The 21,878-nt window shown below is 45.9% G+C and overlaps 1 protein-coding gene across 1 annotated transcript in view; it reads left to right on the forward strand.

The window, feature by feature from the left end:
- pex1 (peroxisomal biogenesis factor 1) overlaps positions 1-13,776 on the forward strand; it is a 31,364-nt gene extending 17,588 nt beyond the window's left edge. Inside the window, exons 15-24 of the mRNA XM_064979841.1 lie at positions 1,824-1,990; positions 2,315-2,449; positions 2,794-2,858; positions 2,952-3,094; positions 6,797-6,900; positions 7,371-7,547; positions 12,085-12,321; positions 12,841-13,029; positions 13,128-13,258; positions 13,448-13,776. Coding sequence (XP_064835913.1) covers positions 1,824-1,990; positions 2,315-2,449; positions 2,794-2,858; positions 2,952-3,094; positions 6,797-6,900; positions 7,371-7,547; positions 12,085-12,321; positions 12,841-13,029; positions 13,128-13,258; positions 13,448-13,532 — 1,433 coding nt within the window. The 3' untranslated portion in view covers positions 13,533-13,776. The remainder of the gene's footprint in view (positions 1-1,823; positions 1,991-2,314; positions 2,450-2,793; positions 2,859-2,951; positions 3,095-6,796; positions 6,901-7,370; positions 7,548-12,084; positions 12,322-12,840; positions 13,030-13,127; positions 13,259-13,447) is intronic.
- Positions 13,777-21,878: the final 8,102 nt, after the last annotated feature.

Below are 21,878 nucleotides of genomic sequence, written 5' to 3' on the forward strand. Positions count from 1 at the left end.
GGTTAGTACCCTATCAACCCCATTCCCTACACAGGGGACACAACGCCCAGGGTTAGTACCCTATCAATCCCATTCCCTACACAGGGGACACAACGCCCAGGGTTAGTACCCTATCTATCCCATTCCCTACACAGGGGACACAACGCCCAGGGTTAGTACCCTATCTATCCCATTCCCTACACAGGGGACACAACGCCCAGGGTTAGTACCCTATCAATCCCATTCCCTACACAGGGGACACAACGCCCAGGGTTAGTACCCTATCTATCCCATTCCCTACACAGGGGACACAGCACCCAGGGTTAGTACCCTATCAATCCCATTCCCTACACAGGGGACACAGCACCCAGGGTTAGTACCCTATCAATTCCATTCCCTACACAGGGGACACAGCACCCAGGGTTAGTACCCTATCAATCCCATTCCCTACACAGGGGACACAGCACCCAGGGTTAGTACCCTATCAATCCCATTCCCTACACAGGGGACACAGCACCCTAAGTTAGTACCCTATCAATCCCATTCCCTACACAGGGGACACAGCACCCAGGGTTAGTACCCTATCAATCCCATTCCCTACACAGGGGACACAGCACCCTAAGTTAGTACCCTATCAATCCCATTCCCTACACAGGGGACACAGCACCCAGGGTTAGTACCCTATCAATCCCATTCCCTACACAGGGGACACAGCACCCTAAGTTAGTACCATATCTATCCCATTCCCTACACAGGGGACACAGCACCCATGGTTAGTACCCTATCAATCCCATTCCCTACACAGGGGACACAGCACCCTAAGTTAGTACCATATCTATCCCATTCCCTACACAGGGGACACAGCACCCAGGGTTAGTACCCTATCTATCCCATTCCCTACACAGGGGACACAGCACCCAGGGTTAGTACCACATCTATCCCATTCCCTACACAGGGGACACAGCACCCAGGGTTAGTACCATATCTATCCCATTCCCTACACAGGGGACACAGCACCCTAAGTTAGTACCATATCTATCCCATTCCCTACACAGGGGACACAGCACCCAGGGTTAGTACCCTATCTATCCCATTCCCTACACAGGGGACACAGCACCCAGGGTTAGTACCATATCTATCCCATTCCCTACACAGGGGACACAGCACCCAGGGTTAGAACCATATCTATCCCATTCCCTACACAGGGGACACAGCACCCATGGTTAGTACCATATCTATCCCATTCCCTACACAGGGGACCCAGCACCCAGGGTTAGTACCCTATCTATCCCATTCCCTACACAGGGGACACAGCACCCTAAGTTAGTACCATATCTATCCCATTCCCTACACAGGGGACACAGCACCCTAAGTTAGTACCATATCTATCCCATTCCCTACACAGGGGACACAGCACCCAGGGTTAGTACCCTATCTATCCCATTCCCTACACAGGGGACACAGCACCCATGGTTAGTACCATATCTATCCCATTCCCTACACAGGGGACACAGCACCCAGGGTTAGTACCCGATCTATCTATCCTACTAGCTTTTGGCCCAAATATAAAACTATCTCTGTTTGTGGCATCCTTCCGATTCCTAAAGATGACCTTGAATTAGTAAACAAAGGCTATAGATATTTCAGTCACACCAAAACCATAACACACATCTCCCAACTTCAATCACAAACCACTAAGACAAAATGAACAACACATGGTTATCACATGCAATGACTACAGTAATAGAGTACTGTACTTGGTTGTCCATTGAAATGAGAATCAGTCCTTATGCTGTTCTTATTGTAACGTCGTATACTCTGTCTGTGTCTTCTCCTCGTCCCAGGAGTGTGTCTGTCGTGGAGGGATTTTGTGCAGGCTCTGAAGGGCTTCACCCCTCCCACTCTGTGGGGGGCTCAGCTGCAGAGCCCCAGTGGTGCAGGCCTTGAGAGGGTAGGGGGACTGCATCAAGTACGCCAGTTACTCATGGACACCATCCTGCTACCGGCCAAGGTGAATATCACTAGCCTGGTCCCAGATCTGTGTGTGTTGTCTTGCTAACTCCTATAGTGAGCGTGACTATGATCTGGGATCAGGTCAGTACAAATCTCACAGGAAGACCAGGTTGTTATTGTACCAGAAAAATGTTTTTCAATTACTTACCCAGGTTATACAGTATACAGGACAGGTTGGATGAATCCATTAATTGGTGTTGCTGTAGAACTTTGTCTCAGAGCTTTGGTGGAGCTGTTTGCCTATAGAATTTGATATGAGGTACTTGGTGTGTTATTGGATAGTCGCCCATCTCCCACTCATGTCAGTCTTTGTATGTTCCAGTATCCGGTGCTCTTCTCCAGCCTTCCCATCCGGCAGCGCTCAGGACTTCTGCTGTACGGCGCTCCAGGCACTGGGAAAACCCTGCTGGCTGGTGCCGTGGCCAAGGAGAGTGGGATGAACTTCATCAGTATCAAGGTGGGTTTGAAATGTACCAGGACCCGTCTCAAATCGCACCCTATTGCCTATATAGTGCACTACTTTGACCAGGGACCATAGGGTAGTAGTGCACTATGTAGGGAATAGGGTGCCATTTGTGTTCACAGCCCCAGTATCGGTGACTAGATATATGAATGCTTAAAGGCCAGGTTTCTGTATAGCACTTTGAGAGATCTGCTGATATAAAAAGGGCTTTAGAAATACATTTGATTGATTGAAATACGTTCTAATACAAGAATACATGGTGAGCGTTAACACTGGGAACTTATCATTGCATGGTTTCATTGAGTCGCATATGAGTGTGTTTTTAATACTGTTTTCAGGGTCCCGAACTCCTCAGCAAGTACATTGGAGCCAGTGAGCAGGCTGTCAGAGACGTCTTCCAGAGGTGTGTGCACTCTGCTACACAATATTGTAACCATAGCTACAAACTGTGCTGGTGTAGTGTTAACCTATACTATGTGTTTCTGTTCCCCTGCAGAGCCCAGGCTGCTAAGCCCTGCATCCTGTTCTTTGATGAGTTTGACTCCTTGGCACCCAGGAGGGGTCACGACAACACCGGGGTCACTGATCGGGTGGTCAACCAGCTACTGACCCAGCTGGATGGGGTGGAGGGACTACAGGGTACGGAGAGAGGCGGGCGGCATCTAGAACAGACACTGATGTCATATGTTTAACATACATTTCATTAGGCTTTGCTTAGTCGGCTTGATTTAGTTTTATGATATACTTTCATTTTTTATATATTTAGACAAATTAACAGGGCACGCAGCACCCAGGGTTGGTACCCTATCTATCCCAGTCCCTACACAGGGGACGAATCACCCAGGGTTAGCACCCTATCTATCCCAGTCCCTACACAGGGGACGAATCACCCAGGGTTAGCACCCTATCTATCCCAGTCCCTACACAGGGGACACATCACCCAGGGTTAGCACCCTATCTATCCCAGTCCCTACACAGGGGACGAATCACCCAGAGTTAGCACCCTATCTATCCCAGTCCCTACACAGGGGACGCAGCACCCAGGGTTAGCACCCTATCTATCCCAGTCCCTACACAGGGGACGAATCACCCAGGGTTAGCACCCTATCTATCCCAGTCCCTACACAGGGGACGAATCACCTAGGGTTAGCACCCTATCTATCCCAGTCCCTACACAGGGGACGCAGCACCCAGGGTTAGCACCCTATCTATCCCAGTCCCTACACAGGGGACGCAGCACCCAGGGTTAGCACCCTATCTATCCCAGTCCCTACACATGGGACGCAGCACCCAGGGTTAGCACCCTATCTATTCCAGTCCCTACACAGGGGACGCAGCACCCAGGGTTAGTACCCTATCTATTCCAGTCCCTACACAGGGGACGCAGCACCCAGGGTTAGCACCCTATCTATCCCAGTCCCTACACAGGGTTAGTACCCGATTTCCAAGATGGCGCCGGAGGAGATGGCCGCCGTTTTACAGTCTCCTAACCAATTGTGCTATTATGTGTTTTTTCCCGCAATATTTGTAAATTCTTTGTACATAATGTTTCTGCAACCGTATTTATGCAACCGTACGGCAGAAAAGAGCTTCTGGATATCAGGACAGCGATCAGTCACCTCGGACTAGAAAAGAGCTTCTGGATATCAGGACAGAGATCACTACCTCGGACTAGACAAAGAGCTTCTGGATATCAGGACAGTGATCACTACCTCGGACTAGACAAAGAGCTTCTGGATATCAGGACAGTGATCACTACCTCGGACTAGACAAAGAGCTTCTGGATATCAGGACAGTGATCACTACCTCGGACTAGACAAAGAGCTTCTGGATATCAGGACAGAGATCACTACCTCGGACTAGACAAAGAGCTTCTGGATATCAGGACAGAGATCAGTCACCTCGGATTAGACAAAGAGCTTCTGGATATCAGGACAGAGATCACTACCTCGGACTAGACAAAGAGCTTCTGGATATCAGGACAGTGATCACTACCTCGGACTAGACAAAGAGCTTCTGGATATCAGGACAGTGATCACTACCTCGGACTAGACAAAGAGCTTCTGGATATCAGGACAGCGATCACTCACCTCGGACTAGACAAAGAGCTTCTGGATATCAGGACAGCGATCACTACCTCGGAATAGACAAAGAGCTTCTGGATATCAGGACAGCGATCACTCACCTCGGATTAGACAAAGAGCTTCTGGATATCAGGACAGCGATCACTCACCTCGGATTAGACAAAGAGCTTCTGGATATCAGGACAGCGATCCCTCACCTCAGATTAGACAAAGAGTTTCTGGATATCAGGACAGCGATCACTCACCTCGGATTAGACAAAGAGCTTCTGGATATCAGGACAGTGATCAATCACCTCGGATTAGACAAAGAGCTTCTGGATATCAGGACAGAGATCACTACCTCGGACTAGACAAAGATTTCTTCAACAACAGCAGCAGCAAGCAGGACTCACACGATCTTCTCCGAACAACCCACAGGGCAGACATCCCAATTATTCGCAAGAGGAAGTGACGGAGAGGATCGAAGAGCCGGATGCCTCATCTGGACCCGAAGACTAGGATAGCTGCCATTACCGTAAATATTACTCGCCAACGTGCAATCATTGGACAATAAACTAGACGAGGTAAGATCACGAATATCCTACCAACGGGACATAAAAAAACGGTAATATCTTATGTTTCACGGAATCGTGGCTGAATGACGACATGGATATCCAGCTAGCGGGATATACGCTGCACCGGCAAGATAGAACAGCACACTCCGGTAAGATGAGGGGGGGTGGTGGTCTGTGCATATTTATAAACAACAGCTGGTGCACGAAATAAAAGGAAGTCTCTAGATTTTGCTCACCTGAAGTAGAGTATATTGTGATAAACTGCAGGCCACACTGCAGACCTAGAGAGTTCTCAGCTATACTTTTCGTGGCTGTTTATTTACCACCACAGACAGATGCTGGCACTAAGACCACACTCAGTCAGCTGAAATAAGCAAACAGGAAACCACTCACCCAGAGGCGGCGCTCCTAGTGGCAGGAGACTTTAATGCAGGGAAACTTAAATCAGTTCTTCCACATCTCTACCAACATGTTAAATGTGCAACCAGAGGGAAAACAGATCACCTGTACTCCACACACAGAGACGCGTACAATGGCTCTCCCTCGCCCTCCATTTGGTAAGTCCGACCACAACTCTTTCCTCCTGATTCCTGCTTCCAAGCAAAATTTAAAGCAGGAAGCACCAGTGACTCGGTCTGTTATAAAAGTGGTCAGACAAAGCAGATGCTAAACTACAGGACTGTTTTACTATCACAGACTGGAACATGTTCCGGGATTCTTCCGATGACATTGAGGAGTACACCACACCAGTCACTGGCTTTATCAATAAGTGGATTGCGGACGTCGTCCCCACAGTGACTGTACGTACATACCCCAACCAGAAGCCATGGATTACAGGCACCATTCACACTGAGCTAAAGGGTAGAGCTGCCGCTTTCAAGGTGCGGGACTCTAACCCGGACGCTAACAAGAAATCCCGCTATGCCCTCTGATGAACCATCAAACAGGCAAAGTGTCAATACAGGAGTAAGATTGAATCATACTACACCGGCTCTGACGCTCGTCGGATGTTGCAGGGCTTGCAAACTATTACAGACTACAAAGGGACGCACAGCCGCGAGCTGCCCAGTGACACGAGCCTACCAGACGAGTTAAATCACTTCTATGCTCGCTTTGAGGCAAGCAACACTGGCTAACCGGGCTATCTGCATTGTGTCCCACCACCCGCCAACCCCTCTTTTTATGCTTCTGCTACTCTGTTCATCATATGTGCATAGTCACTTTAACGATACCTACATGTACATACTACCTCAATAAGCCTGACTAACAGGTGTCTGTATATAGCCTTGCTACTCTTTTTTTCAAACGTATTTCTACGGTTGTTTTCTTTCTTTACTTACCTACACACACACACACCTTTTTTTGGCACCATTGGTTAGCGCCTGTAAGTAAGCATTTCACTCTAAGGTTTACACCTGTTGTATTCGGCGCACATGACAAATAAACTTTGATTTGATCTATCCATCCTACTAGCTTTTGGCCCATTCCATTAGGCTTTGCTTAGTCGGCTTGATTTAGATTTATGATATACTTTAATTTTGTATATATTTAGACAAATGAACAGTACAGTCATTTTACCAGCACTATCATTTTAGTGAGTAATGTTCCTTTTGCTTAGCGGTTTGCTTGTCTTATGTTTCCCTCTCTGTGTGTGTATGTATGTATATGTGTGTGTATGTGTGTGCGTGCGTGCTTGCGTCCAGGTGTGTATGTCCTGGCTGCCACTAGTCGTCCAGACTTGATAGACCCTGCCCTGCTGAGGCCTGGCCGCCTGGACAAGTCTCTCTACTGTCCCCCTCCTGACCAGGTCTGGACCACACTCAGTCCTATATAGTCTCTACTGTCCCCTTCCTGACCAGGTCTGGACCACACTCAGTCCTATATAGTCTCTACTGTCCCCCTCCTGACCAGGTCTGCACCACACTCAGTCCTATATAGTCTCTACTGTCCCCCTCCTGACCAGGTCTGGACCACACTCAGTCCTATATAGTCTCTACTGTCCCCCTCCTGACCAGGTCTGGACCACACTCAGTCCTATATAGTCTCTACTGTCCCCCTCCTGACCACACTCAGTCCTATATAGTCTCTACTGTCCCCTTCCTGACCACACTCAGTCCTATATAGTCTCTACTGTCCCCCTCCTGACCACACTCAGTCCTATATAGGGCCAATGATACACTAGTGCACCATGTTTGGAATAGCTTGTAATATGGGACGCAGACTTTTGAGTGATTGTATGTTGTATTTAACCCGATTTCCCCCCCCCCCTCCCCCCAGGAGGCGCGTGTAGAGATCCTGAGGGCTCTGAGCCACTCGGTTCCCCTGGCTGACGATGTGGACCTGGAGCAGATGGCCGGGGCCACAGACACGTTCACTGGCGCTGACCTGAAGGCCCTGCTGTACAATGCCCAGCTTGAGGCCATCCACAGCAGCCTGGGGCCCAGCCTGCTGCATGTGAGTCATTCTGCCACCAGGGGGCGCTGCGGGTCTATTGGTAGAGATGCAATACAGCAATGTATGATATTCAGTCAGCTATTGGTTCTAATACATTAGCTTCAGTAGAGAGGACTATGGATTTAATAGTAGAACTACATGGATTTATGTCATTAACCTTTTTGGGATAGGGGGCAGCATTTTCACTTTTGGATGAATAGTGTGCCCAGAGTGAACTGCCTCCTACTCTGTCCCAGATGCTAATATTAATATTAATATTTATTTATATTGATATATATATAACATAACTCATATGGCAGGTGAAAACCTGAGAAAAATCCAACCAAGAAGTGGGACATCTGAGGTTTGTAGTTTTTCAAAGCTTGCCCTACCGAATACACATTGAGATATGGATGAGGTTGCTCTTCCTAGGGCTTCCACTAGATGTCAACCGTCTTTAGAAACTGGTTTGAGGATTCTACTATTCAGGAGGGGCTCATGAGACCTCTTTGAGTCTGTGGTCTGGCAGAGAGCCTTGGTCTCATGACGCGCGCTCCCGACAGAGTTACCTCTCGTTCCAGTGCTTTTCTTCAGACAAAGGAATTCTCTGGTTGGAACATTATTGATGTTTTATGTTAAAAACATCCTAAAGATTGATTCCATACATCGTTTGACATGTTTCTAAAGGACTGTAACAAAACTTTGAGTTTTTGCCTGGACGAAGTGCCTGCGCCTCATGAAGACACTAACAATAAGTGGCTATTTGGACATAAATGATGGACTTTATGGAACAAATCAGTCATTTATTGTCGAAGTGGGATTCCTGGGAGTGCCTTCTGAAGAAGATCATCAAAGGTCATTTCTAACTTTGTTGACTCCAAAATGGCTGATATTCCTCTAGCTGTTTTGGGTTCTGAGCGCCGTTTTCAGATTGTCCTTTTTCCATAAATCTGACACAGAGGTTACATTAAGGAGAAGTCTATCTTTAATTCTGTGAATAACAGTTGTATTTTTTATCAATGTTTATTATGAGTATTTCTGCAAAATCACTGGATGTTTTGGAATCAAAACATTACTGCACGTAACGTGCCAATGTAAACTGAGATTTTTGGATATAAATATGCACATTATTGAACAAAACATACATGTATTGTGTAACATAATGTCCTATGAGGAAGATCATCAAAGGTTAGTGATTCATTTTATCTATATTTCTGATTTTTGTGACTCCTCTCTTTGGCTGGAAAATGGCTGTGTGTGTTTTTGTGACTTAACTCTGACCTAACATAATCATATGTTGTCTTTCGCTGTAAAGCATTTTTGAAATCGGACACGATGGGTTTATTAACAATGTTGTCGAGGGGTTCCGCCTGCCCTAAAAGGTTAACAGGGTAATTCATTTTAATTATTAATTTTAGTTTTAATGAATGGTACAGCTAAATGGATCTGTAAAAGTAACCAACAGAAAGATCTGCTGGGCTCACTGTGAAGGACCAATAATCTTTTGAGGTTTCTGGCAGTGGAGGCTGGTGGGAGGAGCTATAGGAGGACGTGCTCCTTGTAATGGCTGGAATGGAGTCAAACATGGTACCCATATGTTTGATACCATTCCATTCAGTCCATCCCAGACATTACAATGAGCCCGTACTCCTATACAGTGCATTTGAAAAGTATTCAAGTCAGAGGTCGACCGATTAATCGGAATGGCCGATTTAATTAGGGATGATTTCAAGTTTTAATAACAATTGGAAATTGGTATTTTTGGACACGGATTTGGCCGATTTGTATTTATTTTTAATCTTTTTTTAACTAGGCAAGTCAGTTAAGAACACATTCTTATTTTCAATGACGGCCTAGGAACAGTGGGTTAACTGCCTTGTTCAGGGGCAGAACGACAGATTTTTACCTTGTCAGTTCCAGGATTCAATCTTGCAACCTTACGGTTAACTAGTCCAACGCTCTAACCACCTGCCTCTCATTGCACTCCACGAGGAGTCTGCCTGTTACGCGAATGCAGTAAGCCAAGGTAAGTTTCTAGCTAGCATTAAACTTATCTTATAAAAACAATCAATCAATCATAATCACTAGTTAACTACACATGGTTGATGAAATTACTAGTTTATCTAGCGTGTCCTGCATTGCATATAATCAATGTGGTGTGTATCGTTGCTCCAACGTGTACCTAACCATAAACATCAATGCCTTTCTTAAAATCAATACACAGATGTATATATTTTTAAACCTGCATATTTAGCTAAAATATATCCAGGTTAGCAGGCAATATTAACCAGGTGAAATTGTGTCACTTCTCTTGCGTTCATTGCACGCAGAGTCAGTGTATATGCAACAGTTTGGGCCGCCTAATTTGCCAGAATGTTACGTAATAATGACATAACATTGAAGGTTGTGCAATGTAACATCAATATTTAGACTTAGGGATGCCACCAGGGAGATAAAATACCGAACGGTTCCGTATTTCACTGAAAGAATAAACGTCTTGTTTTCGAGATGATAGTTTCCGGATTCGACCTAAAGCTCGTATTTCTGTATGTTATTATGTTATAACTAAGTCTATGATTTGATAGAGCAGTCTGACTGAGCGATGGTAGGCAGCAGCAGGCTCGTAAGCATTCAATCAAACAGCACTTTTGTGCATTTTGCCAGCAGCTCTTCGCTGTGCTTCAAGCATTACGCTGTTTATGACTTCAGGCCTATCAACTCCCGAGATTAGGCTGGTGTAACCGATGTGAAATGGCTAGCTAGTTAGTGGGGTGCGCGCTAATAGCGTTTCAAACGTCACTCGTTCTGAGACTTGGAGTGGTTGTTCCCCTTGCACTGCATGGGTAACGCTGCTTCGAGGGTGGCTGTTGTCATTGTGTTCCTGGTTCAAGCCCAGGTAGGAGCGAGGAGAGGGACGGAAGTTATACTGTTACACTGGCAATACTAAAGTGCCTATAAGAACATCCAGTAGTCAAACCTCTCCTCTCTCTCCCTCCAGAACCAGTAAACCTCTCCTCTCTATCCCTCCAGAACCAGTAAACCTCTCCTCTCTATCCCTCTCTCCCTCCAGGACCAGTAAACCTCTCCTCTCTCTCCCTCCAGAACCAGTAAACCTCTCATCTCTATCCCTCTCTCCCTCCAGGACCAGTAAACCTCTCCTCCCTCCCTCTCTCCCTCCAGAACCAGTAAACCTCTCCTCTCTATCCCTCTCTCCCTCCAGGACCAGTAAACCTCTCCTCTCTCTCTCTCCCTCCAGAACCAGTAAACCTCTCCTCTCTATCCCTCTCTCCCTCCAGAACCAGTAAACCTCTCCTCTCTATCCCTCTCTCCCTCCAGGACCAGTAAACTTCTCATCTCTCTCCCTCCAGAACCAGTAAACCTCTCCTCTCTATCCCTCTCTCCCTCCAGGACCAGTAAACCTCTCCTCCCTCCCTCTCTCCCTCCAGGACCAGTAAACTTCTCATCTCTATCCCTCCAGAACCAGTAAACTTCTCATCTCTCTCCCTCCAGAACCAGTAAACCTCTCCTCTCTATCCCTCTCTCCCTCCAGGACCAGTAAACCTCTACTCTCTATCCCTCTCTCCCTCCAGAACCAGTAAACCTCTCATCTCTCTCCCTCCAGAACCAGTAAACCTCTCCTCTCTATCCCTCTCTCCCTCCAGAACCAGTAAACCTCTCCTCTCTATCCCTTTCTCCCTCCAGAACCAGTAAACCTCTCCTCTCTATCCCTCCAGAACCAGTAAACCTCTCCTCTCTATCCCTCTCTCCCTCCAGGACCAGTAAACCTCTCCTCTCTATCCCTCTCTCCCTCCAGAACCAGTAAACCTCTCATCTCTCTCCCTCCAGGACCAGTAAACCTCTCATCTCTCTCCCTTCAGGACCAGTAAACCTCTCATCTCTCTCCCTTCAGGACCAGTAAACCTCTCATCTCTCTCCCTCCAGGACCAGTAAACCTCTCCTCTCTATCCCTCTCTCCCTCCAGGACCAGTAAACCTCTCCTCCCTCTCTCCCTCCAGGACCAGTAAACCTCTCCTCTCTATCCCTCTCTCCCTCCAGGACCAGTAAACCTCTCCTCCCTCTCTCCCTCCAGAACCAGTAAACCTCTCATCTCTCTCCCTCCAGAACCAGTAAACCTCTCCTCTCTATCCCTCTCTCCCTCCAGGACCAGTAAACCTCTCCTCCCTCTCTCCCTCCAGGACCAGTAAACCTCTCCTCTCTCTCCCTCCAGAACCAGTAAACCTCTCCTCTCTCTCTCTCCCTCCAGGACCAGTAAACCTCTCCTCTCTCTCCCTCCAGAACCAGTAAACCTCTCCTCTCTATCCCTCTCTCCCTCCAGAACCAGTAAACCTCTCCTCTCTCTCTCTCCCTCCAGGACCAGTAAACCTCTCCTCTCTCTCCCTCCAGAACCAGTAAACCTCTCCTCTCTATCCCTCTCTCCCTCCAGAACCAGTAAACCTCTCCTCTCTATCCCTCTCTCCCTCCAGAACCAGTAAACCTCTCCTCTCTATCCCTCTCTCCCTCCAGGACCAGTAAACCTCTCCTCCCTCTCTCCCTCTAGGACCTGGGGTCGGGTTCGGACAGCGACATAAGCCTGTCCTCCATGATCTTTCTGAACCACAGCAGTGGGTCTGATGACTCAACTGGGGAAGGGGAGAGAGGGTGCGGGCTGGACCACTCCATGGTGCTGCTGGACCTCAGCGACGTCCCCCCTGAGGACCCCCGTGGTAACATCTGGAGGCTGTACTTCGGCAGCTCCTTTGAGTCCGAGCTGGGCAACACTTCCCCCTCAGGACTGGTGAGATGATGGTCTGCGTCCCAAACAGCACCTTTTTCTCTTATGTAGTGAAGTACATTTTAAACAGGGTCCTATGGGGCCATAGGGTACTAGTCAAAAGTAGTGCATGATATTGGGCATAGGGTGCCATTTGGGACACAATATTATGATTGATTGTCCAATCAATCACATAGTGTCATGGAAAGGGAACTAGTGGGATGAGAATAGTGTAATATGGAAAGAACCGTGTAAGGTAACACTTTTTTTTGGATAGTATCACCATCCATAGATCTATATGGGACTATCTAAGCAACTGCTCGCTAACAATAAGGGTTAGTGGATAGTTAGTTGAAATGTTGTTGACAGTTATTGAACATCTACAAACCATCTTCTTTGGACTATCCAAATGAAGTGTTACCCCTTATAGACCTACAAGTTATTAGCAACATTAGCTAATCTTTTTAAATGACATGTACTTCTTTATGTGGAGAACTCCATCTAGCAGTTGTGTCCTCACCCTCCCTTTGTCTGTCCCCCTAGAACTCCCAGGGTGTCTCGGGGCCCAACTCTAATGACCTGACCGGTGCGTCGGTCAGAGACCCTGGCTTCTCCCACCCCCCGGCCTATATGTCCTCTCTACAGGATGGCTACGAGGAGCTCAGCCATGAGCAGCTAGACCGCCTCCGTCTGGAAATCAGCAACATCAAGAGCAACTACAGACGAGCTACTGTCAGTACTTTATCTAGAATAGTAACTCTGTTTATAAAGCACTTTTCATACATTCATCTCAAAGCACTAGTAACTGTAGGAGGTGTTTGTCTGTGCAGGAGGACAGTGTCCCGGTCCAGAGTGGCCCCATCAGGACAGGTCTACTCCTGTGTCAGGCCCACCTCACCTCAGCCCTGAATGCCACCAGAGCCTCCCTCAGCAAGCAGGACTGGAGGAGGTACACTGACCTGTGAGTAGTACTGCAGTACATCGATCAATTTCTCAGGAAATCAAAACACCAAATATATATGCATACCCACCAGCCCCCGCAGCCTCTCATGATGAGTTCTGTTTTTGGTGGCCAGCTCCCCCATCAAAGTTTCCCATCCCTGGTGTAAAGAGTTTTTCTTTCCAGCCTGGTTGTTTTCTGTCTCATCAGGTATGAGTCCTTTGGAGCTTCGGGAGAAGGAAAGTCTCAGAGCACAGTGACGTTCAAACCCGGCCAAAGAGTAACGCTCGCCTAATGACATGTGTATGTCTATCTGTTAATTTTGACCTTAATTTAATGGTCATTTTGTAATTTAGCCATTTTTATTTAATGTATCTGCTACATAATATAAATCCATGCACACATATGCATTTAAATGTAAATATGATTGTATGATATGGACATATTGACTATTAATGTTTCCAATTAAATTATCATGGAAAAAAACATGGAAAAATGTACAATGTATCACAAATTAAACAATTAGCATTATGATATAACTTCATATTTTTTGCATTTCATTTATCATGTTTATTTTCTTATTTTCTTGCAAGTGTGATATCACTAATGCAGAGGCACAGGTTTTCCAGCTAGGAACCAACAGATCAGGGGTCCTCAATTTCGTTCAGCCATCTATTTTTTTCTTGAGCAGCTGGAACATTATAATTTGTACACTGCAAATTGACCGCATGAAACCCAAACAGATATAGTGTTTGACAACAAAAAAAAGAATCATTTCAAACCTTGATTTACATTGGGATATGATCACATATGACTCTTTATACATGTCCAACGAAAATGATTTTGTATAAAATGACCCTGGGGGCGCCTATGTGGAACCCTGCACTAGATGGAGAAAACGTTGCTCCTCTAGATCCGCTTAGACCTTTATGGTTTTCGTCATCCGATCAAGATTGGTCAGGTCTATACAATAGCCCCACCTGGTGCTAACGTGTCCTGATTATCAATCAAACGTATTTATAAAGCCCTTTTTACATCAGCAGATGTCAAAGTGCTTATACAGAAACCCAGCCTAAAACCCCAAAGAGAAAACAACAATGTGGCCCTGTCTGACAATACCCCCAGACAGGACCAACCAGGCAGGATATACAGCGCATTTGGAAAGTATTCAGACCACTTGACTTCATCCACATTGTGTTACGTTACAGTCTTTTCTAAAATTCTCATCTACACAGTGAAAACAGATTTAGATTTTTTTGCAAATATATTAAATAAAAATATACCTTATTCACATCCTTTGCTATGAGACTGTAAATTGAGCTCAGAAGCATCCTGTTTCCATTGATCATCATTGAGATGTTTCTACAACTTAACTGGAATCCAGCTGTCGTTAAATTAAATTGATTGGACATGATTTGGAAAGGCACAGTTGACAGTGCATGTCAAAGCAGAAACCAAGCCATGAGAACGAAGGAATTGTCCGTAGAGCTCCGAGACCGGATTATGTTGAGGCACAGATCTGGTGAAGGGTACCAAAACATTTCTGAAACATTGAAGTTCCCCAAGAACACAATGGCCTCCGTTATACTTAAACGGAAGACATTTGGAACCACCAAGATTCTTCCAAGAGCTGGCGGCCAAACTGAGCAAGTGGGGGGGAGAAGGACCTTGGTCAGGTAGGTGACCAAGTACCCAATGGTCACTCTGACAGAGCTCCAGAGTTCCTCTGTGGAGATGGGAGAACCTTCCAGAAGGACAAGCATCTCTACAGGACTCCACCAACCAGGCATTTATGGTAGAGTGGCCAGACGGAAGCTACTCCTCAGTAAAAAAGCACATGACAGCCCGCTTGGAGTTGCCAAAAGGCACCTAAAGGACTCTCAGACCATGAGAAACAAGATTTTCTGGTCTGATGAAACCAATAATGAACTCTTTGGCCTGAATTCCAAACATCACATATGGAGGAAACTGGCACCATCCCTACGGTGAAGAATGGTGGTGTCAGCATCATGCTGTGTGGATGTTTTTCAGCAGCAGGGACTGGGAAACTAGTCAGGATCGAAGCAAAGATGAACGGAGCAAAGTACAGAGATCCGTGATGAAAACCTGCTCCAGAGCACTCAAGACCTCAGACTGGGGTGAAGGTTCAACTTCCAACAGGACAACGACCCTAAGCACACAGTCAAGACAACGCAGGACTGGCTTCGGACAAGTCTCTGATTGTCCTTGAGTGGCCCAGCCAGAGCCCGGACTTGAAGCCGATCGAACATCTCTGGAGAGACTTGAAAATAGCTGTGCAGCGACGCTCCCCATCCAACCTGACAGAGCTTGAGAGAATCTGCAGAGAAGAATGGGAGAAACTCTCCAAATAGAGGTGTGCCAAGCTTGTAGCGTCATATCCAAGAAGATTCAAGGCTGTAATCTCTGCCAAAGGTGCTTCAACAAAGTACTGAGTAAAGGGTCTGAAACTTATGTAAATGTGATTTTCAGTAGTTTTTTTTATACATTTGCAAACATTTCTAAAACCTGTTTTTGCTTTGTCATTATGGGGTATTGTGAGTAGATTGAGGGGGGGGAAATTATTTAATACATTTAAGTATAAGGCTGTAACTTAACAAAATGTGGAAAATGTCAAGTGGTCTGAATACTTTCAGAATGCACTGTAACCCCACCCACTTTGCCAAAGCACAGCACCCACACCACCAGAGGGATATCAACAGACCACCAACTCACTACTCTGAGACAATGTACAGTGGGGCAAAAAAGTATTTAGTCAGCCACCAATTGTGCAAGTTCTCCCACTTAAGTCGCTCTGGATAAGAGCGTCTGCTAAATGACTTAAATGTAATGTAAATGTAAAAAGATGAGAGGCCTGTAATTTTCATCATAGGTACACTTCAACTATGACAGACAAAATGAGGAAAACAAATCTTAGAAATCAATACTTATTTTTCACCATAATTTGCAAATAAATAAATAAAAAATCCTACAATGTGATTTTCTGGATTTTTTTTCTCATTTTATCTGCCATAGTTGAAGTGGGCATAGCAGGATTTCTTCTAAGCGTCCGGATTAGTGTCCCGCTCCTTGAAAGTGGCAGCTCTAGCCTTTAGCTTGGTGCGGATGTTTCCTGTGATCCATGGCTTCTGGTTGGGATATGTACGTACGTACGGTCACTGTGGGGATGACATCGTCAATGCACCTTTTGATGAAGCCAGTGACTGAGGTGGTATACTCCTCAATGCCATTGGATGAATCTGTGTTAGCAAAACAGTCCTTTAGTGTAGCATCTGCATCATCTGACCACTTCCATATTGAGCGAGTCACTGGTACTTCCTAAATTAGTTTTTGCTTGTGAGAAGGAGGTTATGAGTTATGGTCAAATGGAGGACGGGAGAGAGCTTTGTACTTGTCTCCATCTGTGGAGTAAAGGTTGTCTAGATTTTTTTTCCCCCTCTGGTTGCACATGTGACATGCTGGTAGAAATGAGGTAAAATGGATTTAAGTTTGCCTGCATTAATGTCCCCTGCCACTAGGAGCGCCGCTTCTGGATGAGCATTTTTGTTTGCTTAGACTTCCTTACTAATAGACATCGCGCACTAGCTGTTTTTGACAAAGAACACACCACCACCCCTCGTCTTACTGGAGGTACCGGATTTGTCTTGCCGATGCACGGAAATTCCAGCCAACTGTATATTATCTGTGTCGTCGTTCAGGCAAGACTCTGTGAAAAGATATTACAGTTTTTAATATCCTGTTGGTAGGATAGTCTCGAACGGAGCTCAACCAGTTTGTTCTCCAGTGATTGAACATTGGCCAATAGAACGGATGGTAGTGGTAGGTTCCTCACTCGCCGACGAATTCTCACAATGCACTCGGATCTGCGCCCCCTGAATCTCTGTATTTTCTTCATGTGAATAGCGGGGATTTGGGCCTGGTCTGGGAGCAACAGTATATACTGCATGTCAGACTCATTAAAGATAACATCTAGACTGTGCTAGGGGCAGACTCCACTAAGAGACTGTGCTAGGGGCAGACTCCACTAAGAGACTGTGCTAGGGGCAGACTCCACTAAGAGACTGTGCTAGTGGAAGACTCTACTAAGCTGGCAGGCTGGCTAACAGCCTGCACCTATATTTCATTGTGGAGCTAGGGGAGTTAGAGCCCTGTCTATGTTGGTAGATAAGATGAGAGCACCCCTCTAGCTAGGATGGAGTCCGTCACTCCTCAACAGGCCAGGCTTGGTCCTGTTTGTGGGTGAGTCCCTGAAAGAGGGCCAGTTATCTACAAATTCTATCTGTTGGGAGGGGCTGAATACACTTTTCAACCAGCGATTGAGTTGTGCGAGTCTGCTATAAAGCTTATCACTCCCCCTAATTGGGAGGGGGCCAGAGACAATTAGTCGATGCCAACACATCTTTCGAGCTAAATTACATGCCGAAGCTCTGTTGCACTTGGTGACCTCTGACTGTTTCAGCTTAACATCGTTGCTGCTGATGAGAAAATTTGTTGGCCAGCAAGTTGAAGGGTTTTCATCGCTTGAATTACATTTATTCAGCGCCTGCAACGTAGCCACGCACTTGCGAACCCACCTGCATAAGTCTGAATACCAACTACTGACAAGTGTGTAGGGAAGGCATACCTTTCCTGTCTGAATCGGCCCATAACACGGATCGACAGCTGGATTGAATTTAGGCCTTAGGTCTAGAGAGCTCAAAGCTTAAATCATGATTTAAAGTTAACTGGAGCAGCCTCAGACGACACTGCCTGACAGGTAAGAAACTAAACTCTCAAGGAGGTATCCAAAGTGCTCGGTGAAGTGTCTGCCAACATAGTCTTAGGGTTATGCTTCTGCTGCTGTGACTGAAGATGTCTCAAAGCTCTTCTGAATAGCTGTTACAGTACTTTCTATGTTCTCTAGCTCTTTTCTTTTCCTCTCAGACTTTGGTTCACTTCTGTTCTTTCTTTGGCCTTTTCTTTGGGCTGTAGCTATGAGCTGACTACAGTATTGCTGCTGGAAAATCGCTCATCGTCCTACACGTTGGCACAGTAGGCTATGAATGCAGTGTTAAATATGGTTAAAATATAGCCTTTTGTCACTGCAGCGCCAGCCACACATGGGCTAACCACCACACATGGTTGCAGAGAGAGAGGAGAAACTGCTATCCCACCACAGAGAGAGAGAGAAGAATGCTAACCCACCACACAGAGAGAAAGGAGACTGCTAACCCACCACACAGAAAGGAGACTGCTACCCATCACAGAGCTGCATAGAGAGAGGAGACTGCTGACCCACCACAGAGCTGCTGAGGGAGAGAGAGCGAGAGAGGAGACTGCTAACCCATCACAGAGCTGCAGAGAGAGGAGACTGCTAACCCATCAACATAGCTACAGAGAGAGAGAAATGAGACTGCTAACCCATCAGATCTGCAGAGAGAGAGAGAGAAAGAGGAGATTGCTAACCCACCACAGAGCAGCAGAGAGAGAGAGAGGAGACTGCTAACCCATCACAGAGCTGCAGAGAGAGAGAGAGAGAGAGGAGACTGCTAACCCATCACAGAGCTGCAGAAAGAGAGGACTGCTAACCCACCACAGAGCTGCAGAGAGAGAGAGAGGAGACTGCTAACCCATCAACAGAGTGAGGAGCCTGCTAACCCACCACAGTGCTGCAGAGAGAGAGAAGAGATTGCTAACCCATCAACAGAGAGAAAGGAGACTGCTAACCCATCAACATAGCTGCAGAGAGAGAGAAAGGAGACTGCTAACCCATCAGATCTGCAGAGAGAGAGAGAGAGGAGACTGCTAACCCATCAGAGCTGCAGAAAGAGAGGACTGCTAACCCACCACAGAGCTGCAGAGAGAGAGAGAGAGAGGAGACTGCTAACCCATCAACAGAGTGAGGAGCCTGCTAACCCACCACAGCGCTGCAGAGAGAGAGAGAAGAGATTGCTAACCCATCAACATAGCTGCAGAGAGAGAGAAAGGAGACTGCTAACCCATCAGATCTGCAGAGAGAGAGATAGAGAGAGGAGACTGCTAACCCATCACAGAGCTGCAGAGAGAGTGAGAGAGAGAGGAGACTGCTAACCCATCACAGAGCTGCAGAGAGAGTGAGAGAGAGAGAGAGGGGAGACTGCTAACCCATCACAGAGCTGCAGAGAGAGAGAGGAGACTGCTAACCCATCACAGAGCTGCAGAGAGAGAGAGAAGACTGCTAAACCCATCACAGAGAGAGAGAGAAAGAGAGAGAGAAGACTGCTAACCCATCACTGAGAGAGAGAGAGAGAGAGAGAGAGAGAGAGAGACTACTAACCCATCAACAGAGAGAAAGGAGTCTGCTAACCCATCACCAGAGCTGCAGAGAGAGTGGCTCGACACGTGCCAAAGAGCTGTCCGAGATAAATCACCTGGCCTTTTTTGTTCTGTGTGACACGGATGTTTAAATGGAGGCACTAGTGTAGTACTCCCCGCCCACAAAGCAGGGGGGACCATGAACTTTGGGGACCCCCTGGAGGTCTTGCCCCCCAGAGAGCATATGTGACCGACCTAGAACTATTCGGTCTTATATAGCAACATTTGAATTTAATTAAATTTTTACATTGGATAAAAGTAGACTTAGAGCTACAAACGATATATCATACACTGCATTTGAGGAACAATGGGAAAGTAATTATGCTTGGAAGTTCATAAACTTGTAACCGCACTTTTGAGAAAATGTTTTGGTACACCTACTGGAGAGCTCTTCTTTATCTACACCCATTCAGCATCGTTCACACCCTCTTAAGCCTTAACCCCACCCATCTCTTTAAGGATTCACATGTGAGGCCATGTGCTAAACAGAATGAGGAAGGTAGTGTAGTAAACAACCAAAGGTTTCAAGACTAAAATTGGTGAAACTAGTAACCTACTATAAGGGAAAAAACTCCATGTAAAAATACACTTTTTCTAGTCTTTGGCCTGTATCCTAATCCTAGACTTTGGTGCAGGTCATGTTGTTCTTCACATTACCTGTCTTTGGTAAACACACACTCAGTTAGCAGTTTTAAAGCTAATTTCCTGTAATGAAAAACAATGATAATTGCGGTTTTCGAAGTGAACACGTCAGATTAGCTGTGAAACTGCAAATACTCCTCTCTGCCACATGGCAACATAAATACACCCCTCCCTAAAAAAGGGGGTCCCTGTGACACTGAATGTAGACTGTTCTGTCCCGTGAAGGTGGTGCATTCTGGTTCAAATGACAACAGAGAAATAGATGTACACACAAGGCCACTGGGCGGCTTTGTGTGTCCAAATCAATCTTTGTTCATTCTATCCTCCCGACTATACAGCTACGGACTAAGACAACATCTGTGGCCAAGGCGATAGAAATTCTCTCTCTCCCTCTGTCCCTCCGTCCCTCTTCCCCTCACATAGGACACAATTCTGTCAGATGGAAGAGAACAAACAGAAGGGCGAACGACAGCTTTAAAAATTGGTTAATTTAGCTAAATAAACCCTGTGATCCAAAAAACAGCGCCCAGGGCAATGTTGTTTCTTTGTCACAAGAAGCCTCCCTCTTCTCCCCCACAGAGCCAAGCTTTTTCAAAGTAATCCCAAAAGCAGGCTTTGTTTTTCAATAAAGTGCCTGGTCTATTTCCCAGCATCAATAAGCAACACTCATTGAATTAGTTCCTGAGGAATACAACAAACTGAATACAAAACAACAAACCCGTGTGACATGACTGCTGGGAGAAGGCGGAGAACCAATTCCAGAATAGCACGCACAGACAGACAGACAGACCCTGAGACTATTTTAAAATGGGTACCTTTATGACAGGCATACTCCCTGAAACACTGAAGAAATACGGTGTGACAAGTTCAAAATGTCTCCCAGGCAGACAATCAAACAGGCTATAAATAAAGAGAAGACTCACGTCTTCGCCTGAGATTCCTTTGAAGCTTTGAAGACGAGAACACACGTTGGTGTGCGTGTGTGATCAGGTTAGAATGGCTTGAGATTATAACAAAGAATCGGAATGGTAAAACACTTCTTGAGACCTTGAGTTGGTTGTTTGAGTGAGCTTTATAAGTAGGCCTAAACTGTTAAAGCTGCAACTTTCTGGGTAACCCAACCATATTCACATAGAAATATGAGTTATATCTATCATTCCCATTGAAAGGAAGTCTTAAGAAATTATATATCTGTTCTATGTGCTCTATTTCTATGCTTCCTTTGCTTAAGTTAAATTTTTGCATCTTCTACTTTTGGTTTTGTGCATCAGCTTCAAACAACTGAAAATAGATGTCTTGGAACCCACACACCAGACTATGTGCAACATTCAGATGCAGACTCAGGTCCTATGCACAAATGTACTTTTTAACTTATTTTAGTATTCCCAACAATCTTGTTATTTATTCTAGGGACAGTATGGCATCCCTCCAGGTAGATCATTTGAGATGGATAATTAGGAAATAAATAACACTGAGGGTGTAGATCAAATTAAGCTCTGAATAATATCTCTGTATGCTGATTCTCTTAAAAAAGATACGCTTCCTCTCTCTGATAATGAAATAATTTGGCCCTGTTAATTCTGCTGCCCTACGGCCACAGAGATTGGAATCGGTACTAGATTGAATTTATTTTGAATATCATGTATTG

Source organism: Oncorhynchus masou, chromosome 12, assembly GCF_036934945.1.
Source record: "Oncorhynchus masou masou isolate Uvic2021 chromosome 12, UVic_Omas_1.1, whole genome shotgun sequence".
Taxonomy (NCBI): domain Eukaryota; kingdom Metazoa; phylum Chordata; class Actinopteri; order Salmoniformes; family Salmonidae; genus Oncorhynchus; species Oncorhynchus masou.